The 21563-nt window shown below is 43.2% G+C and overlaps 1 protein-coding gene across 3 annotated transcripts in view; it reads right to left on the bottom strand.

The window, feature by feature from the left end:
• Positions 1–21563, bottom strand: part of CD96 (CD96 molecule) — a 42132-nt gene that overhangs the window by 8642 nt on the left and 11927 nt on the right. For 2 of the 3 annotated variants that reach the window (XM_032679374.1, XM_032679377.1), the window contains exons 3-12: positions 20049–20266; positions 16646–17071; positions 13030–13139; positions 11362–11584; positions 7240–7295; positions 4918–5008; positions 4385–4561; positions 3126–3179; positions 1275–1319; positions 316–390 (exon numbers count right to left, since the gene is read on the bottom strand). In XM_032679374.1, coding sequence (XP_032535265.1) covers positions 316–390; positions 1275–1319; positions 3126–3179; positions 4385–4561; positions 4918–5008; positions 7240–7295; positions 11362–11584; positions 13030–13139; positions 16646–17071; positions 20049–20106 — 1315 coding nt within the window. In that variant the 5' untranslated portion in view covers positions 20107–20266. Of the gene's footprint in view, positions 1–315; positions 391–1274; positions 1320–3125; positions 3180–4384; positions 4562–4917; positions 5009–7239; positions 7296–11361; positions 11585–13029; positions 13140–16645; positions 17072–20048; positions 20280–21563 lie in introns of those variants that run through there. The other variant, XM_032679375.1, reaches the window with a different exon arrangement.

The raw sequence follows: 21563 nt of genomic DNA, 5'->3' as shown, positions 1-21563 counted from the left end.
TGTAAACAATTTAATATAATAACACTAATTAATATATACTCAATGTCAGTTCAGTTGCCAAATTTAGTGCATATATCCTAAATGTAGCAATAAAAAAGATAAAATCACTAAAGCATTTTCTCATATATTTACTTTTGAACTGTGGTTATACTGACTGTGGTTAGTGTACTTCCTAGTGTATAATGCACTAGGAAAATGGCTTCAGGAGACAGTAAATTGTTTGCTACAAAAAACCCAAGATGGTTATTGTGTTTATGTGTTTTTTTTCCTACATTGTTGAAGCAATAGAGAAAACATTTTGGCTTAATTGATTACCTTGTGTTATGGAAGCAGGAGCCAAGTTTGCTTGACTTGTGAAATCCAGAGAGGCCAAAGATGTCGACTGGGGCTCTAAAGACAAACAGATTACATGGTATCACATTTAGCTGATAGGTTCTTTAGAAAATAATATTAATAAATCATAAAACAGCCTAGATCAAAGCTTGCGGCAGCTGTTGGGTAAATGCAGACTCTGCAGCAGAAATCCTGCTGTCAGACTTAAGGCTAAATGCTCAAAACACATCCCACAAATTCAAGGGGCACTCACAGATGGCTGATGTTATTAATACTGGCCCTTTCCCGTGAGCTGGCTGGGGACATTACTTATTTATGTTTTTATACGCAGGGTACAGTTTAACTGCTGTGGGGTGGATCGTACACTTGATGGTGGTGCTCCCCCATTTATCCAGGGCCTTTCCAGAAATGGTCCATGACAAGATGCCACTGCCACATAAGCCGAGGAGATCACCTGCGGGTTTTCCTCTCGGTTGTTGAAGAGAGTTTTATGTAGTTACCCATGTGCATGCTCTGGTAAAACAGAGTTAGATATCTTACATAACTAATGAAGGGGAATGATGTGCTGCTCTTGGGTCAATGAAAAGTGATGGCTTTAACTTTTCTATCACATGCATCTCTCTGTCATAATAGGACAAATTTATTTACAGTTCTATAGGCATAATATTCCATTTTATAAAAATGCATAAGAATAACATGTAATATTCAGGATGCCATTTTACATGCTGTCCTAACGTGACAGTTTTAGCAAGATTTCTGTTGGATCTCTGCTTGAGTGACTTCACAGCTCACAAATTCCCATCCAGCAGGACACAGGTACTGTCAGTACCAGAGCACACTGACCTTTCCCTGGCACATCTCTGGCTCTGTGTACATGACATTTAAGCAGTGGTCAATATACATATATTGTATAATGAAGGCTTCTATTTTATCCTCCTTACCTGAGGCAGTCACGACAGCTGATGTAAGTGTTGAATTACCAAGGTCTATAACAAATCAAAGCAAACAGCATAAGGAAGGTGTCTATTCTGCTTTAGGAAAGTGAGTGATTCAAAGGTTCAAGAGTGAGAAAGTACATCACACTTAATTTCCAAATAATCTTTCAATGCACAACTCAGCTAAGTGGTCTGGAGAGAAACATGAAGCATCTGAGGTAACTGTGCTGTGAAATCCCTAGGGAAACAAAGGTTTTTGGGGAAAAATTTTGGAGCCCCTGGCACCTCAACTTAAAAAGCACAAGTGAATCACATGGGTTTATTCCTTTCAAAGAGATGCACCTTATTAGCACAGATGTTGAAATAACAAATATGACCCGGTGGTGGCACCTGCTCAGCTCCATTCACGAGGCACTTTGGAGGCTGTAACTCTGACAGGAAATTTCAGAGACCCTTTGCACTGAAAAGTGCTCACTGAGTCCTCAGAGAAGAGGAGGGGGAGTTATTCCTTGTAATTAAAGAACTATTAACCACCCAGACAAGTGCAGCAGAGACACCATCCTGCCCAAGCAGCATTTATGTCCTAAGTAAGAGATCTCTCACTTTTTTTCAGTATTTTTTTCCCCCCAGGAGAAGAGGCAAAGTACTCCCTGAGTAGGTTAGGAGGATGGATTATGTCTCCCCAAAGGGCTCCATGAAGGACATAATCTATGGAAGCTCACACACCCCATTAGAAAAACACATCTGGGAAGGCAACCAGAGGCACCTACCTCTGTGTGGTCAGGCACATGTGGAGGGCACTGGGTGGGAGCAACCCTCTGCAGATCAGATCTTAGCATAAGCAGGTAACTATCAACTCTCCAGCTGTTTTCTGTGCAAGCACTTGTACCTCCTTTGGCTGTTGCTTTTCCATTTGCATTTCATCTTAGCCTCGCCTGCACTAGCAGGGATTTTGCAGTAGCTGGCTGACATAAAGGACTCCTTAGCAAAGGTGCAGCAGGTCTGAAAACCAGGGCAGTGGGCATCTTGAGGTGTGCCCAACTCCCAGTGACTTTATGTAGAGTGTGCAAGATGAAGCAGAATTGGTGACCTGATGCGAGCTGCTGGGGTTCCTGTGAGAGATCACCTTGTAGAGGCCAGTGGAAAACAAAGTCTCTCTCTCAGGGACCTCCAGTGACTGGGATGACTTTCTGGTGTGCAGTGGGGTATTAGCTGAACCCCCAGAGCTTGCCACAACCTGCACGTGTAGAAGTTTTTACACAGAAACCCACACTTATTTTCATGCCATCTGTCTACAACATTTCTCTGACACACTCACATAACCCACTGCTAAAGTGCAGCTGCCTCCCACGAGGAGCAGAACAAACTGCTCCAGGACAGATGTCTCCAAAGGGCTTCAGCTGAGGTGTGGACGGAACATTTATCTATCTGCAATAAGCTGATAATAAGACAAACTTGCAGGGGCAGAGCACAGATTTACCACATTTACACAAATTAAGAAACATTCTATCAGTTCTTTAATTAGGCAAAAGTGTTGAGGATCTTGGCTGGGTACTTAAGCAGAAGGTAGAACTGTTAACAGGGCTGTTATTTTTAATTATTACTTCAGTGCTGAAAGAGCTTTATTCAAATGCCAGCTGAAGCATCAGAAATAACATTATATGCCCCTCAAGGCTGGAGTTTAATTATGCTTGGTCTTAATTATGATGGATTACATCACCAAAATATCTGTTTTTTGTATTTTCTCTGAAGTCATAGCTGCAGGAAGGGGTTTCTTGCTGTAGTGTTACAACAACTTCAGGAATTTATAGATTCCTCTAACACAACCCAAGTTATTTTATTCTTAATTTATCCTACCTTCTGAAACCATGGTGGGAAAGGCTTCAGATGAAGCTTCATTAGACTTATTGTCTGTGAAGAAAAAAAAGAGAAAGATGAAACCAGTTCTTTAAAGTAGTTATAAAGGCTGAAAATTTAGTTTGGGCTTGTGTCATACTGTGCACCTTCACAGGAGGCATGGCTGAGAATTAATGTGATTCTTTCCTTTCTGTCATATCTAAATACATTAATGTTTTTATACAGAGTGGATCTATCTTAGCATTAGCATAACCTGCAGGTAAGAACTTAGACTGCTTTAATTGACGGTTCTCCAATTTGAAGATATTTCTACAAAACTACAAATTGGGTGAAATGAGTAATTTTGGAGAAAACGATGATTTATCTCCCTTCCCTCTGAAGCTGTATTTCCAGAGGAGTCAGCTCTGGCTTTTGATGCAGTCTTACTTTGTGGAAAAACATACCAAGAAGCATATCCACAGCCACAAGTGAACACAGCTGAGATGCAAGCAGTTGCCAAGGTACATGATGTACCAGCAGATGCTGCTAAGGGGTCAGCAGCTCAGTCCTGTTGTCTGTGCAGCAAGGATCATAATAATAATAATAAAAATAATAAAAAAGTGTCACTATGCATTTACACCTGAGGAGGAGACATGAACAAGAGGGTGCTAAAGGAAATCTGTCAGATCTTCTCACCAGCCCCCCTGCATTCTCAGAAGTGCCAAAACCCTCTGTAATGTTGAGCCTCCCGCTTTCACCAAAAAAGCAGGACAGTATTTATACCCACTTCCCTAACCATGTAGTTAATCCTTATGGTACAGATTATAGGGGAGTTTCTCCATCATCCAAAATGGTTCAACCTTTTGCAAATTTCACAGAAGATGTATAACACAGCCCTGATCTGAGGGTTTGGATTTCCAGGGAGCTGCACTGCACACATGCAGACTTTTTGCCACAAATGCTCAGTGGGAAACATATGATTATAATAGCTCACTGGTCCATGTGGCTATGGTAATCTATTTTTGGGTATGGGAAGTACAGCAAGACACTGCCTAAACAAACAACAAGCATCTTCTGTTTGTGCAGGAGTTTCTTAGCTCATTTAGAGGCTTAAGCAAAGACTTGAGCTAAAAAACCTGCCAGAAAGTTCAAGCTGTGAGATGAACTTGTACAATAAAGCTTCCATACTCTTGGTATTTCTTCAGTATTTTAAATAACAGTGAATACATGTGATTGGTGTTCTTAAGATCTCAGATGTGTTTCATCTATGAAAAACCTACCAAATGAAACAAATATTTCTTCCGATGAAATATTCCATGTTTCACTCCCGAGGGAAGGAAACAGACATGCACATGAGAATGTCTTATGTGTCTCTTGGGTCCCTTGCAGCATCAGTGTTGATCTCATCTGATAGAAACCTTCACTGTCTTGTAAATCTTCTTGTACAACAGGAATTTCTTGGGGAAAAAAGAAGAAGGCCCTCTTGTTCAATCCAGACCATAAATCAAAACTGTGCATAATATTGGTACAGAAAACAGGCTCATATATGTGCAGGTTTCTTTACTGAGACACTACTAAAGATCTGTCAAGAACAGTGTGGTTATACCAAACCATGGTTCCCATCTCTAGCAATTGGAGGGGTCTGTGGTCACAGCCATTTGCCATCTGTTCCCTTTGAGGAGGTCTGACACTCTCCCTTTCACCCAGACAGACTCCTGCAGGCTCCCTGTGGCAGGAATGGATGAGCAACCATCACTTCTCTTGGGAACCACTTCTACAGCTGTGCCATTGTCCCACTGACAGGTTGCTTTACCTCCAGGCTGCTCCGCCAGGTTCGCTCTGTCCACGTACCACACAAGGCTTGGCTTGGGAAACGCCTTCCTCACGACACAGCTCATGCTGGGCTATGGGGCAGGAAAAGGAAATTATTAGGTTAGCCTCCAACATCCTCACCCTGCTGCCAGCTTCCAGATTCCCTTATGGACAGTGCTTGTTAACTCACAATCCTGCTGTGGAAGGACGCACTTCCTTCCTCTTTATTGTGTTTCTTGCCCACTCCCTTCATTTTTCTGGTTGTAGGGACTGCTGAATGAGAGTCCAGGGACACACCACTGCTCTGGATGAAAAGGCTCCAACATTCTCTAGCCCTGGCTGTGGCTGGAAAGATGTAGGGTGACCCCTACCCCTCCTGCCTCCAGTGATGAACATCCACATGGAAAAACACTGGAATTGGTAATGGGCAGTGTGTGTATGGAGAATAAGACATCTTCTGATCACCATGTGAATACTTCCTTCATTAGGCAGATGGAGAGCTAAATCCCATGAAAAAGACTGCCTAGCCTGTTGAATATACAAAATTAGATACCTTTGTAGCAGGCACAGTATGCAAGAGGTTTCCAGAAATTCATGCTTTAGATGCAGTAGTCCTGGCTCTATGCCAATTGCTCCAAAAATCTGGTTTTGTACTCCATTTAATTTCTCATCAAGCAATAGATGGGAAGAACCTCAAAAGCAAGGCTAGATGAAGGGTTGGGCACTAGCAAGGTGGGAGGTCTCATCCTCATACTGCCTGGATGTTCCCAATTACATTTATTTAACAGGTTATGACACTGCTAAGTACTAAGCACTGTTATAAGAGAAATTGCCTTGTCCTTTTAAACAGAAAAAAGTGTGTGCTACTCATGCAGCACAAGGCCCACTTGCTCCCACTTTTGAAGAAAGTGGCTCCCACATTTAGTTGAAAGCAAGCTTGATGTATTGCAGCCAGGAGAAGTCAATCATTCAGTACAAAGACTGAAACTACCCAGCTGAAACTCTTTCCCTGCCATGGTAAATAGCATCTAAATTTGTATTGCTTTCCCCTATTTTCTCTTCATTATTCCCTTATTTTTCAGGCACTTTTAGGTCATAATATTTTTATAAATGCTTCCTTATGAAGAAATACAAATCCGATATCCTTACTAGATTTAAGCCCTGCAAGAAAAAGAAGAAAAGAGAAGTAAAGGAGTTGGTGTTTGTTTGGAGATGAAGAACTGACAGAGGAGTTTCTATTGTCCAGTCTCATGATGGCAGCACCCTTGCTCTGTTCAACAGGACAGTGCAGAAAAAAGCCTGCAATATGCAACATCACACATGGAAATAGGTCATCAGGAAAATTATACCAGTCAGTTTTGCAGAACCGACTGACTTATGGCTTCTCTGAAGCAGGTGGATATGGCTAGTCCAAGGGTCTGTCTGCCCACAAGCTCTGTTTCCAAGGAAAACCTTAATTTGGGATGAATGCTCACAGATCAAAAGCTTCAACTTGAAGAGATGGAACAGGAAGCAAAGCAGTTAGTCATATGGGCCACAAATATGTTTTATGCCAAATATGGCCACTGCAGATCTGCAGACCTTTAGGTTTTGCCATTACCAAGCATGTGAGAAAACAGAGGCCCCAAAACACATGGGTAACTGCTCATCTCTAAATAGGGACTCTCAGACTTAGATCTAGTTGCTCTACTGGCATCTGACTGCCCCAGATGAGATAGGCTTGCAGTGTGGTACATTACGCCCAACACAATCACCACCTTTTCATCAGCGTGTTAGGCCATGTCCATGCTCCAAGCATTGCTCCCGCAGCACCTGCTCCTACCTGTCCTAAGGGGGGCTGTGGGGAAGGTAGAGGTTACCTCTGCCTGACCCCCTGGAGCAGCATCCTGGGTAGCAGATGACCTTTTTCAGAGAGGGATTTTATGCAGTGTGGAGAGGGCAGCTCGAGATTGTTGGGTAGTAGCCAGCAGATGGGGAGGGAAAGGGAGAATTGCAGCTCCCTGCAAACCACATAGCCTCTTAATCTGTCCTGGAGTCTTCTCCAGGGCTAACATAAAACCAGATTTTGCCCACACATCAGAGAAGCCCTTAGCTTGGTCAAGTTTGTGTTCACTGAAGAAGTTCACTGCTGTGAGGATGGAAATTGCTCAGAGGAAAGGGCATGAACAGCTGACACTAACTCACTCATTGCTGTGCCCATGGCCCTGTGAGCTTTGTCAGTTTTGATGTCCCACCCATGTCTGATTCAGCTCAGCTTGCCTGGCTTTGCTGGGGTGGCATGGTGGCAGTCACAGGCCTCACTCTTTGCTCCAAAATTGCTCACCTTCTGCGAGGTGCCAGCTGAGCCCTCCTGCAGGCTAACGGAGATCTCAGGGTAAGCTGGAAAGCAAACATATATGTATTAGTAAAATGGACACTGAAGATCACAGTAACAGCTTCTAAGAAGACTTAACAGCCTTGTTTCATAAAAAGAGTTGAAATTAAATCCTAACTCCACCCACACAAGTAGCAAGATAAAAGCTTGCACAGGTGCGATTTGAGGTCAAGGAAGTGGTTTACAAGCACAGATCAGCAGCTACTGCCACAGGATTCATGATGTATTTCACTGTCTATCTGAACTACTCTAGGGTGGCTTTGCTGGGGAAACAAGATGAAAGCGTCCTGCAGTAACAGCTCCAGCAGCAGAGCCACCCTTCCTGGGCCTGATGAGTCATCTCCAAAGGCTTCAGCCATCCCCAAAAACATTGATGGTTTTGGGTACCAGCCACCCACGTGCTGTCACCTGGACAGATGTGTGACAGTGTCACACCACAGATGCTTCCTGCCTTGCCAGGAAGCCCAGAGCTCACCTTCACTCAGAGCAGCAGGCTGTGGATGACCACATCCACGTGAAATGGAAAAAGTGTTTTCTTTTGTTTCTGCAGCATGTTGGTTCTGGGTGAAGGTGACTGTACAAATTAAAGCTATCAGGTACTGTAAGCCTTTCTAAGTCAGCATTTCTAAAGTAGCCATTGGAATTCCTGCTTTGGAGTAATATTAACTGACTTGTTAAGTAAGGACTGTTGAAACTGTGTTAAAATATAAAAACTCTCAAAAGCCTCAGGAAAATTGTACTTCTGGCCTTTTCTGAGCCTTGAAACTGGACTGGAAACAAGTGCTGCCCCTGGATTAGTTAGGAGATCTGTAATTCTTTCTCTTTCCAACTTAAATCTCACCTTATTCTCTACCATTAAGATAGTTTTCTCTTTTTTCTTACCCTGTTATATTCCCTTACATTCCCCTCTGAGCTGAACTGCTCAACTTTCCCTCTTGTATTATATAGCTAATCCTCTAAAGACTCTCCTGACATCTTTTTTTTTTTTAATTTCCACTTTTCTGCTTAATGTTACTGACAGATTATGCCTGGTCATGACCTGTATTTAATTATCGTGGGCTTATGGTTTTCTGGACTCAGGATACTTCTGGATGAAGTTTGTTGGTTTTTTTTTTTAATATTTTTTCCTTCTTGCTCTTTACTCATTTGTTTTGTTTTGTTTTGTTTTGTTTTGGGAAGTAGGTTGGTAGATTCTTCCAATCACAAAATGAATGTATTAAGATTTCCTTCTTTTTTCTGCCTTGCCAAAACTGTACAGATGGTAGTGGAGCTGGCAGAAGACAAGCATACTTTTTCAGATGTAAGAAAAAGTCTGATAAACTGGATCTTCTAATCTCAGAAAACATTTGCCTGGGAGACTAAATGACGTCTAGTCTAGTACCTGCTCTTCTCTTTGTTTTTTGATGAGAACAGGCACACTTTTCCACATCTGTATTGGATGCTGCCTTCTGCTTTTTCAGAAGACATATTTGCTGAGTAACTCTCATGCATAGCTCTGAATAATCTAATAGATCTTTTCCAATTAACATCTCAGCCTCTGTTAACATTTTGACATTCACTTGTCTTGCTAGGATATTTACCAATGTTTTGTATCTAGTGGAAATTCAATGTTTGGTTCAGTAGTTTCTGCGGCTGAGCTTTTACTGTTACAAAAAGGGAAAACCAATATTTGGTGAAGTTGGACTTGTAAAGGCCGTATGTTTTCCAAGAAACTTGTATCTAAAAGAACTCTGTTTAGAAAAGAAATATTTTAAAGTATTTCAGTCCAAAAATACCTCCTTAAAAAAAGCTCTCTTGTTCAAACATCTGTCATTACTCAACTTACAAAGACTCTCAACTTCATTGAGAGACTTCTTCAGGCCTTCCCCATCCTCTCCTCCCCAGCTCTCAACTGTGAGGAAGTGCCACTTCACTGCCCCTCAGACTTGGTCTATCTCTGCTGTGTTTAGCCCTGCCCGAAGCATTTGTCAGAGTGATCCTGCACAAGGAGCTTTCTGCAGGCAACATCACCTGCCCTCTCCCCTGTTTCATAACACCCAGCCCATGGGGTTCAATTGCAGGAGTGTTTGGGTGACAAGGGGATTGCCAAGATGGGAAAATCTCCCCAGGTTTCAGTTGGGCTTTGCTCTCTAGCTGTGTCCTTGCTAATGGCCAAGACAACAGATATAACCAATATAATGTGCTGTTGATGTTGTACACACATACTATCTCTAGATTCTGTCCCAGCCATTTGAGCTGGATCTAACCGCTAGGACATAAAAGTTCATTTCTTCATTCCCTGGTAAGCACAAGGAACAAGAGAGGTGCTGTCATCTGAAAAGGCTCTTTGTCCCCAGATGTCACCACGAGAGTGCTGGATTATTCTGGCCACTGTCTCTGCCTATTCTGCCCTGCCAGTGGTGCACAGGTATGTGAGATGGTGCAGGGGAGGCTCTAAACCCTCTGCTCTTGGCCTCACATCCTGCTGCAGGACAAGAGAGGTAAATGGAGAAAGGCTGGTATGATGCAATCATAAGCAGCGTGACTTCAGGGAATAGTAACAGAAAAGAGTGAGACTGGATGCAAAATAGTTATTTTACCTGCAAAATATCAGATGTAAAAGGGCTAGGAGCACAAAAACACACTTCCTCCAAGATGTGGACTCTATTTGCTTGAAGTCTGAGAGACTTTCCTTTAGCACCCACCACAAACCTCAGGGCTCTCAGGGAGCCCCTGCACCTAACCCTGCCCTCAGGACCCCTGTAGGAGAGGCTGACAGCACAGCACCCTCAAAGCCAGCCAGCACTTACTGGGAAATACATGGACTGTTCACCACCAAGGGCCACAGTTGCCTTCTCTCGTTTGCCTCTCTACCCCGTTGTGCTAATATGCTGATGTGGGCACATGCACAGACAAGCACACACCTCACAGTAATTCTGGGAAAATCCAAATAAAGCAACCTCTTAGGCTAACAGACGCCGAAATCAAGGTGAGAGCATCAGCAGTGATGGAGGGGAGGAAGAGTTCAAGTATGTTAGTATACTTGAACAATTACCCAGGTAACACTGTTGCTATTTGACAAATGCCAATATTTTAAAATAAGACCCGTGTCTGAATCATGCAAACGCAAGAGGAGATTTCAGATCATTAACTTCTATTTTTATTTCTTTTACATCAGTGACTAACAGCCCCCAGACACATTTTTCTTTTTTTTTGTGCTGCTCCCTCTTGAACCTTCCTTTGTATTCAGAACATCAGCCTCGCATGGCTATGCCACCCTCAAGGTGTGGGCTTCCTTGGACAATCAGCTACAGTCAAGGGACTGTTGACAGACCCACTGTTTAACACCCATTCATTTTAGAAGCTTTGGAAATATGTTTTCCAGACCAACTGATTTATAAACAGAAAACAAAGCCTGGTTTTCAAATGGGTAGCATTTTTCTGGTTCGATTGTACCTCAGCAATTGTAGAGTTTCTAAGCCACTAGAAAGGGAACAGAGCAAGTAACTAAAGATGGGGAAGGCTTCCAGCATGAAATGGCAGCCCACATGTTTGCAGTACAGAGGCTATACCACTCCTGACCAGTTGGAGACTCCCCAGCCAGGACCCTCATTTCCAGAGCCAGAGTGTTTGGCAGCAGTTGAATATCACATACCTGTGAGGATGTGACTTTGCAACAACAGTAGTTCCAAACTGCTTACTAATTTTTGGCCATGATTTCCTAACCACTGGCAGCATGGTCATTTGGGGCACAGAGATCTTGATGACCTGTAGCCTGCAGACATAAACCTACACATCAGGGGAAGGTACTGGCCATATGCCTGCCAGTGGGGGTGATATATGTGCAACGAATCTACTATTTTTTAATACCAGAAACTGAAGGACTTGAAGGAATGGCCTCAAATTCTTCTAAGAACTAAAGGGTTATTTTCTAACATTTTACCTCATTGCAACTGAAAAAATTACAGTGTAAATATGTTTATATTAAAGAAAACCAACAAACGGTGTGTTTCAAGTTACTGGCTTCAGAACCAGACAGGAGCATTACCCTTTGAAGTGCAAGGAAGCAGGCAGTTGGCATAAGCCCCTTACCATATACTCTCACAGTAGTGCTGCTCTTCCGGACTCTCTCTGGGTGATACACCACGTGGCAGGAAAAGACCCTGCCATCATCTGTGATTTTGGTGGGGAAAATCTGTAAAGTGTTATTCAAACCCAGGCGGACTCTTTGCCCGTGCACTGCGCTGCTGTTCCTGTACACGGCAGGACAGGAAGGCTCCTTGGTCACAAGTTCCTCTTTCCTGCCATTGTCACCCTGTGAAAAGAAAAACCCACCATATTGTGAAGACTGGACACCCAGAGAGAAAAATGTTTTTGTAGGCCAACTCTATTCCCACTATAAAAATCTTCCCTCTCACCCTTAGCATTGTGTGGACATTTGCAACATTTATTTTTTTTCCTGAATACATTCTCTCCCAGAATTTCAACACTGTGAGCGGTCATCTTACCAATAAAATATGGAGTAAATAGCTGTGTCTGATGAATCCTGATCTCTGTATCTTGCAGAGAGGACAACAGAGCTGCTTTCTCACTGCACCAGTCTTTAAGTTATGCTGAACAACCCATACATATTAAATACAACTGAAATTTCAGAATAACTTTGCACTTTTAGAATTTTAAATAGCTAGAATCTGATAATACTAACCAAAAGTCATCTCCTTTTATTATCTGTGTGGCAGCCACCCTCAGATATAGGTATAGCCTATAGATAGAGGTACATATGTGCCAGTACATATTTGCCAGCTTTACTCTGCATGACACATGGCAATCCACATATGTCATTGTGCTGACCTTTGGGGTTTTTTTCTCCTTTCTTCTGCTACTTTGTAGAGTGAACTAGCAAAACTAAAAATTAGTAAGGACAAGGATGTTCCCTTAAAATTTTAATATTAAGAATGACCTGCACAGGGGAGATCTAAATAGATAATGAACCAGGACAAAAGGTTAAAAACCCCAAAATATTTGAAAATCACCTTTAAGAAAACCCTCAACAGTTACAGCTCCTCAGTGACAATGGATATAAATGAACAGGCAAAGCTTAAGGAACTGCTCGCTGATACTTATCTTTATATGCTGAAATGAATGTTAAAAGGTTACATTAAAACATGCTTATAAATATTTATCCAGAGAGTGAGATAAAGTACAAAAATATAGCAAGCTTTACATCTCACAGCAAATTGCTTTAAAGTAGTTTTTCATGTGGTTAGCTTGACAACTAGGTTTGCGTGTCTTCAGTGGGCGTCCGTGACACAGAGGTTAACAAAACCAAAAATATTAGTCAGTACCTTTTTTTATCTCAAAGCAGCTTGATATCTTACTACCCTACACAGTAACCATGTATTTTTCAGATACTAAAGCCTCACTAGAGAAAAAAGCCCTGAGAAATCCAACACAAGAAATATTTTACTGCTGTTATATTTGCCACTGTCCATGGCCCTGCTCTGTGTGTGGTCCTGAAAAATTAAAAAAAAAATAAATAAAAAAAAATTTCCCTCCTTGTTTCTTTAACAGCTATTATGGTGTGGACATGGCAAACCCGTGTTTATATTTTTTTCCTTTTTTTATCACAGTCCAACGTGACTGATATGCTTTGTTTAGCAGGTTCTGCAGGACACACTAGAGTAGAACATTTCTGTTTCAGTCTGCAGAAATACCCTGTAGTCCTTTCTGAACTTTATACCTGAGATGAAAAATACTTACCACTAGCCATTTCAAAGGATAAGTGGACAAATTTTCTGAGGTCGTGTCCTCAAGGCATGGAATTTCTAAAGTCTGGTTTAACCACACTTTCTTCAGGTAGTGCTGCTCCTCTTTTATCATTGTAACAACAACAAAAAGCCCAAGAAGGAAAATCAGAAACATGATGTTCATTGTGCTTTGAAAACCAACACTGACTAGTCTTCTGTTCAATGAACAGACACTTTTTTTATTAGAATGGAACTGTAATTTTCAACCATTACCAATAGACACATTTGCTAAGTGAAAGCCCTACATCTGATTCTAGATGTAGTTTCATGACTCAATTCACAGCTTTACCTGAATTTTTTGGCAATTCTTATAAAAGCTTTTCTTAACTGCAGGATCAAGATGTCTTCTTTTCGAGCTGAGAATAATTTGAAGCTTCAATTTTTCTCTAACAATTTTTTTTCCTGTGGCAATAAACCTTCACATCAATTCTGTGCACCCATATTTCATTTTCTCTGAAGATATCTGCAGACCTTCTTTTCACTAAGCAGGGTATTCAGCACGTCAGTCAGGTTAAGAGTAACCCCTTTTTTAACTGCTCCTGTTATTCTCCAATCTGCCCACTTCCAGAACCAGAAAACTTGTTAACTCTTTCTTATCCATTTGAAAAGGCATTTCAGCATTTCCTGTCCTACCCATTCCCAGCCCAGGGCTCCAGCCCAGCTGTGGGAGGGCGGAGTGGTGCACTGGAAAGAGCACAGCTGTGGCTAAGAAGTGGGGTGTATGTGTGCATTCAAACAGGAAGAGCAGTGGTGATGGGCTGGAGGTGCCACGAGTGATGTGGTCAGCACTGTAACTCTCTGCCCCCCAGCCATGCAGTGGATGATAGTGTGGTGCAGCCTGCTGTGCCATCCTCCCTGCCACCGCCTGCTGTGCCATCCTACCTGCCCGCTGCGACCTGCCTTCCCTCTTCCCTGCAGGCAGGCACCAGAGCACACTGTAGGGAAACTCTTCAGCTTTGCTCCCCTGGTAGCTCCGGTTTGCATGTTGAGGTGGAGTAGATATGTATTTCTTTTATTTTTTTATCTCGAGGGGAGTGAGAATATCTACCTGTCCCAGACTGTCATGTTATTTGTCAGTGGGGACTTCGCGGTGACTGTAAATTCCTTTGTATCTGGCACACGAGCACAGAGCGATGATGCCAGCACAGCCTGTGTCACGGGGACGTGAAGAAAGGAGTGCCCAGAGTTGTGACCAGGAAACCCAGTGGCAGAAGCAGCTTTCCTGTACCAGAGTGAAGCAGCTGAGGAGCCAGCTCTCACACAGGACACAGAGCGCAGAAGCCCTAAGAGACTGGATAATGCAGAAAGGATAAAAAGGACAAAAGAAGCAAATCTATAGCTTGTCCAGGAAGAAAGTTGCACAGGAGACTTTGCTGGGATAATTTACCATGTAAAAGTGCCGTGAAGCATACAACAAGTACAGAGATGAGTAGTCACCCCAGAAGTTCAGCCTTCAAACAATCTCCTCCTGTTCTCACAGTCACATCCTACCTGCTTGTTTCCCACTCCCCCATTTCTGTTCCCATCTCCATTAACAGCCTGTTGGCTAAGTCCTCTGTGTTTGTATGTCCTATGCAGGCCTGCTGCTCTGCAGGCTTTTAGCAGTATCTACAAGCTGAATCCATCTGGATTCACTTCAGTTTGACGTAGTTGGAAACTACTTCATCAATGACCGGCACCCTTATCCACTCCACTCATAGACTGGATTAAGGGGGTTTTGCCTTCTTTTGTGTGGAAGTAGTTCATTGCAAAAGATCTGGTTACCTTAAAATACAAACCTTGAAGAGGTAGCAAACTGAATTTTTTAGTTCTCTCTAGCAAGCAGCTATCGGTATCATAGCTTGCTACCTCAGGTAGCTACCGAAAAAAGCCACAACGATGCTGATATGAACGAGACCTGCCCAAGCTTAACGCATAGATAGCAATAACAGGGTTGAACATGCCCATATCAACCAAGGGCACCAGCAAGAGAAAAGGAGCAATGCCTGATTAGCACTGTTATTGTGTTAAGAAAGAGACAGAGAACACATGGTGTGAGGAACAGAAACACAGGAGGGTTTCACAGAGTTACCAGCACTGTTTGTACCTCACTGCACTCCCCTTGATCCAGTCACTCTGCCCTGTGAAGTACGGGAAAATTCCCCAAGAGGAACCTACCATAATGCACCCCTGTACAGCGGGTGTAACAGCAGATTTATCTTTGGCACAGTTATCCAGTGTGTACTGTTTAAACACACCCATCCTCTGTGGCTTGCACAGAGGTGCTGGCTCTCATTTTGCCCCTGTGAGTTCATCAGGGCAGGAAGGTTCTGCAGGGTTGCCCGAGGTGTGTCTCCAAGATAACAGCACCAAAATGCTTGGAGCCACTGCCATGCAGGGGCCATCAGGGAGTGAGGGTTAAACATTCCTGCATAGGAGTCTTGCACAGAACCTCCTCCTGCTGCAGGACCAGTGTGATCCAGCATGGGAACCAATGTTCCTTCTGCCACCAGTCTGGCCTCATCATGAAGGTAAAAGGGCAGTAGGAGCAGAGCTGCCCTTTGCTACCCTTGAAATAACCTGCACCCACCCTGCTCCTAACCCTTGAATGTTTGCTACACCTACAGCCCTGGGCAAAAGCAGAGTGAGCATGTTGGCCTTACAGCTTTGAACTGAAACCATGCTGGGTTTGTTGCATTTACTTTAATTCTGCTTGGGTTGTTAGCAGAAACCTGGGTCAAGGAGAGGTTTCTGGGGTCATCAAATCCAGTCCCCCATGTGTACAACAGCAGGCTTGTTCAGTGTCCCTGCCCAGCTCCATCTTCACAGCAGTTTGGACTTTTGCCCTCACTGCTGACACTAAATAGCTGTTCCCAATGTTGCTGCACTAACAATTGCCACTGTTGTTTAATTTGTAGTCAAATCCATTACCACCTATTTAAATCAATTTGCTCCTTTGCTGGGATAATTTAAATATCCTCCCTAGAGTTCACACACTCCCCTGAGGCTTACTTACTGAGAACAGTCATGCTGCTTTACAGCTTTCTTTTGGCTGACAGAAGCAGCCAAATCTCTGTTCCAGTGATTGTCCTAAGCAATCCCCCGTTTTGCTCCAGTGTGTTTTTGACAGTAGGGACATTGAGCTAACATCCAGCATGCCCTGCAGAGGTCAGCCCTCAATCTCAGCCAAATAATGGTGTTTTCTCTTTCTGGTGCCCAGTGCTGCACACCCATAGCAGCAGCACAGCATGGTTTGGAGATGCACCATCCTTGGTCCCGCCATATCCTGAGCTGCCCATCCAGTGTTCTCCACAGCACGTTTCTCCAAAATAAAAATGCGGAAACTTTCCATCTCAATACCTTTTTGGCCTGACTTCATATTCCTCCAAACAAATAAGGTTTCCTAATCACAAGCTGGATAACAACAACTAAAGAGGGCCTGGTAAACAGGGAACTGTAGCAGCGACATTCAGTGGCACCACTGCAAACTCCAAACAGATCACCATCACCGAACAAGAAATGTTTGTCTATCCTGATACTCTCCCCCACCCCTGTTAGGATAAAGCAACATCTCATTCACCATCACTTACCTTCTGCCTTGACAATAAGTTGAATTTTTGCAGCCTTCGTCCCATATGGGTAAGTAGCAAAACTGCACTGGTACTGCCCGCTAAGGGCGACGGTAACGTTTTTCAGATGCAGAGCCCACTGATTGCATTCAGACATGGTGTTTGGATTGGTGGAACACAAAGATTCTGTGACATCCTGGCTGCAGCACTTCCTTGTGCTGAAGGACACCGAAAAATTGTAAGAAGCCTCAGAAAATTTGAAGTAATGAGTGCCATAAGTGGGATGATAAACAGCTATTTTGGCAGAATGGGTGTCTTCAGTCTTGGACCACTGTGTCTGTATTACGTGGGTGGTGTGTGATTTTGGGAAGAGGCACACCAGGGTCACGTCAGTACCTGGCAGAGCGCAGACCACTTCTGTTTGGGTAATGACGTCTCTAGACTGGCCTTAAAAACAAACAGGATCATTTTCAGTGCAAGTAATGTTTAAACAAAGCTTTTCCTAAGCCATCTTCGACGTGATTTGGTACCTTAGACACAGACAACTGTGAAGACCCTACAACTGTAACCACAGGCTTTCCAGGGAGGAGTTTTACAGCAAATTTCTGCCAGTACAGACTGCAGAGAGAGAACTGGGGAAGCAAATGCATGCGCGTCTAGAAGAGGGCAGAGAGCTCTTGTCATGCTTGTGGGAGAGAAATGGGAGCTCTGAGGGCCTCTGTGAAAATGGAAATCTTTCAAGTAATATAAATAAAGCAGAAGCTGGGCCCAGTTATTCCCCCAGCTCTTTTTGCAAGAACAAATGAGTTATCCCTGCTGGCTAATTCTGCCCCACACCGGCTCTCCTGCCCACTGCCTTTGCCTTTGCTGCTTTGGCAGAGAAAACTGTTCCTTTACCTCCATGTTATTAAACATCTCCTGCACGCCCTAAACGAGTGCCTGTCTCAGTGTCAGAGTGTGTTGCCCTGGTATGTATGGTTTCTTCCTCAATTAATTTCATAAAGCAGGTGGCAGTCCTTAGTGTGCCATATAAAGGAGTAATGGATCGATGAAGTGAAGGGGCTTTCAGCAGGAGCCTGTACTACTTGGTTTAGCTGCTGCTGTAATAAAATTGATTTATCTCCCTTTCTCCCTCCTATGAGTAAGAGTCTTGCAGTCCCCAAACCCCTGTATGCAGGATACTGACAAACTCAAGGAGATGAAGAATTTATGGATGGGGGGAGTCGTAGCGAGACAAGTAATCAATCACACCCACAGAGCCATATACAGAAAGTCCCTTTTCCAAAAAGGCATGCAGCTCCACAGAAAAAATGAACTGTGCAATTGCTCTTAGATATAGACTTGCCACCCCCCTTCTACACTGGATTTTATCCTCCCTGTGTATCATAATATCAACGTATATTTGCTTTGGGAATTTGCCCTGCAGTCCCACCAGGCGCACTGCTGGCTCCCCACAGCAGGAAGTGCCCACTGCTCGCCTCCTTCACCTGAAAAAATTGCGTACCCGTTTCTTTGCTTTGACACGTGCTCTGCCATGTGGTGCAGGGCTCTGGGACACGTAAGCCAGGGCATACCCTCTCAGAGGTCAGGCAACCTTGACGGTGCCTACGGTGTGCTCCACACCCTGCCAGCTCAGCCAGGAGCAATACAGGGACCCAGTGCACCATCAGCTCTGATCGGACAGGGAAAAGGAACAAGGGCAGGGTGCCACATCCCCACAGAGGTGGCTGAGATTTGGTACCTATCCACTGAAGTGTGACATGGACGTGTAGAGTCTAGAGAACAAAGTCTGGGGAGAACAAAGCTACTGAATGGACATGGCCAACATTAATCTCTGTTGTTTCATTGCTGCACTTGCTCTGTTCATCTTTTAATTGTGTTCAAAGAGATGGGATAATGTAAGAGGGTAAATAAAAACTAGCTTGAATGACAAGTGTTGTGAGAAAAATTACTGAAAACTATTTTTGTCAGTCCAAGGAGATTATTCTAGGAAATGCTCACGGATTTCACTGCAAGTTTTGAACCAGTAGAAGTTAAGGAAAAAAGCAATTAGCAATCTTATGATCAGACTACCAGGCAAAAGACACATAACAAGCTTACTCTCATATTCATGCTGGTGCTGTATGAGGTCAAAGGATCATGTAAAGAATGCCTATGAATAATCACTTGAGTAGTTTATATTAAGATGAAAAAGTAGAAATAACATTTTAATTTGTGTTATTTGCTAGTAGCCTAGCATGTTAGGTTACTCTGACTGAAACCCTTTCATGCAAAAGTGTTCTTAACTTTTTGTTAGCATTTCAATACAAGCACTCTCATTTTATGTCAACTTTGTTTTTCCAAATCAAATACTGTCCATTAGCTCATACTTGTACTCCAGTTGAAACCTCTTGGAGTAACTCACAGACATTTAGGTATCTGACCTCTACAAAGGGCATGGTGGTGTCCACTTTCACCTTAGAGTGACTTCAGTGAGGATTTCATCCTTAGGGGGAAAAAACCCCAAGTCCTATTTTTCTCTAATTAGTATTGCTCTCCTACACGTGTATGTCTTGAGGCTTCTATTTCTTTCTTTGCATTTGAGAATTTCTATTTTCTATGAATACACCTATGAATTATTTTTCCTTTCTTTTAAATCCAGTTTGCCTCAGTGATGAAGAAAATAGGAACAGGCTATGTCAGATTCTGAGATGCATTTTACCATGCCAGTCAGATACATGCAGTTTTTCCTTTATTAACTGGAAAAATGTGTATCCTACAAAATTGTTCTTCCTAGCTGATAATAAACATTCCTGCGTTGTGCATGATCAGACTTTTGGGGGTGGTAGGTGGAGGGTGTCGAGAACATCAGTCTTTTTCTTGGTTTTCCTTGGATTGTTTTTGGTTTAAACTCCCTCTGACAGAGATGCAGCCCTCCTTACTCTACTTTTCTGAAAGTTTTGCTCTGATGACAAACTTGTTTCTCCAGCCTTTAACACAGCACATAGAGCTGGGAGAGGAAGGAGAAGGGAAATCTATTTAAAGGTTTGCAGCTGTACCCTTGCCTTGCAGTGTTTCAATTCTTCCTCTCTCTGCATACCCAAGTGTGTCTGTGAGAGAAAGGTGTTGTTTGGGTTTTTTTTCCTCAGTGGAAGCAGTTTTCCTTTTGGCCCATTTGAGATGAGCACACATTGCCCTATGTACACATGAGCTGATCTCATTTACTATTCTGGCAGGTTAGGCAATTTGAATGATCTGCTAGTCAGCACAAGCCATTTACTCCTTACTAGTTGCACATTATAACTAGGGTGATTAGAAAGTTGTCAGGAAACAGCAAATCATTGCCAGTAGCTATGAGACACACTAGTGAGACACACTAAGCCCAGCCTGCTCCTCCCCACCCTCCATCATAAAATGAATCAAGGTGTCCCATGGATACTCCTACCTGTGATGCTGGGCACCCAGAGGAAACAAAAGAGACAGAAGATCCACCTTTTTTCCATCTTCACTTGATCAAGTTCTGATAAATATGTATCTCTCTTGGTGCTCCTGTCAGGGACTCAGAAAAGGAAGTTGAAATGGTCTGCCCCGTGCAGATGTGCAACACAGTCACTTAGCATGACTTCAAAGAAATGCTTCATTAAATGTGAAAGCCTCAGTTTCCTGTCACTGTGATAAAATTAGTACATCTTGTGAAACCTTTAAGTTGAAAACATTGTCTACATTGCAAGCCCATGTCGTAGACCAATTTTTTTCTTTGTCTTTTCAGATAAACTCAGAATAAGCAGTTTAGTGGTTTACATGCTCTCAAAAACATGTCAAGTGTCTAAGGTTGAATAAATAATTTATTTGAGATATGATTTAGGGGTGATTATGATGGTGCTAGGTCAGTGGTTGGACTTGATCTTGAAGGTCTCTTCCAACGTTGATGATTCTGTGTTTTCTGTGTACTACATGGTAGCTGGCATACAAAGAAAAAAAAAAGCTTTTTTTCCCCAGCTTCATTTTCTTCACGTGTTAGTCCAGAATATCTCAAATATATTATTTCTAGACTCTCTATACTCAGTATCTTTAAAAACCCCAGCAAAATAACAAAACCAATCCCCCCAAACTATTATAGAGTGAATTGAGTTCTACATTCACATTTTTTTCCTTTTCATTCCTGAGAAGCCCATTAATTATTTTCTGCAAGATGAAGAATTACAGCATCACACACGACAACATCCCTTGATGTGGTTAACCCCTGCACCGTCCTTCAGCTGTCAGCTTTGGTAACGGCAGCACCCTCAGGCAGAAGAGCACGGTTCCTGCCAGTCCTGCCACCTGTCTTTATTGCAGGTCACCTGTACATCCTTCTGAGCTGTCCTCGAAGCACGCTGGATTTCCATGAGCTAGGCACACACCTGCCAGCAAAGTGCCTCATTGCAGGCAAGCCTTATGCAAACTGGATCTGCTTCTGGCAGCTTTTCAGAAAGAAACAGGTTTGAGTTCCTGCTTATCGTACTGGTTTCCCCAAAACCAAAAAGAGAAGGGCAGGACACCTCATATACACAGCGTAGACATATGTTATTTGCTGGCTCCTCCCGAGGTGGGATGGGTGTTTGGCAGGATAGCCAGGTAGGAGGCTTGTTGCCCCTGATATCTCCATTCTTGGGGGCCCAAGGACAACCCACCCTTGGAATTTTGGGAGAGAGACGATTACAGTCCATCCACCAGGGCAGAGAAGACAAGTGTCACAGTCCCTTAAACAGGCTGTTCTCTCTACAAGCAGTGCCCTCTCTTGGGTGGCTGGTCCATCCCTACGTCGTTTGGGTCCTGACATGTCTTTTCCTGACTGTCAACATTTGCTCACTATGGAGCTCCCCATTGCTCCAGGATGCAAGGTACAAAGTGAAAAAGAAAGTCCTCACTAGTCATTTCCCTATTTTGTGCACTACCAGATGTAAACAGCATCAATACC

This window comes from Chiroxiphia lanceolata, chromosome 2, assembly GCF_009829145.1.
Source record: "Chiroxiphia lanceolata isolate bChiLan1 chromosome 2, bChiLan1.pri, whole genome shotgun sequence".
In the NCBI taxonomy this organism is placed as follows: Eukaryota; Metazoa; Chordata; class Aves; order Passeriformes; family Pipridae; genus Chiroxiphia; species Chiroxiphia lanceolata.
The sequence above is the reverse complement of the archived record's forward strand: the minus strand, read 5'-3'. Positions and strand labels throughout refer to the sequence as shown.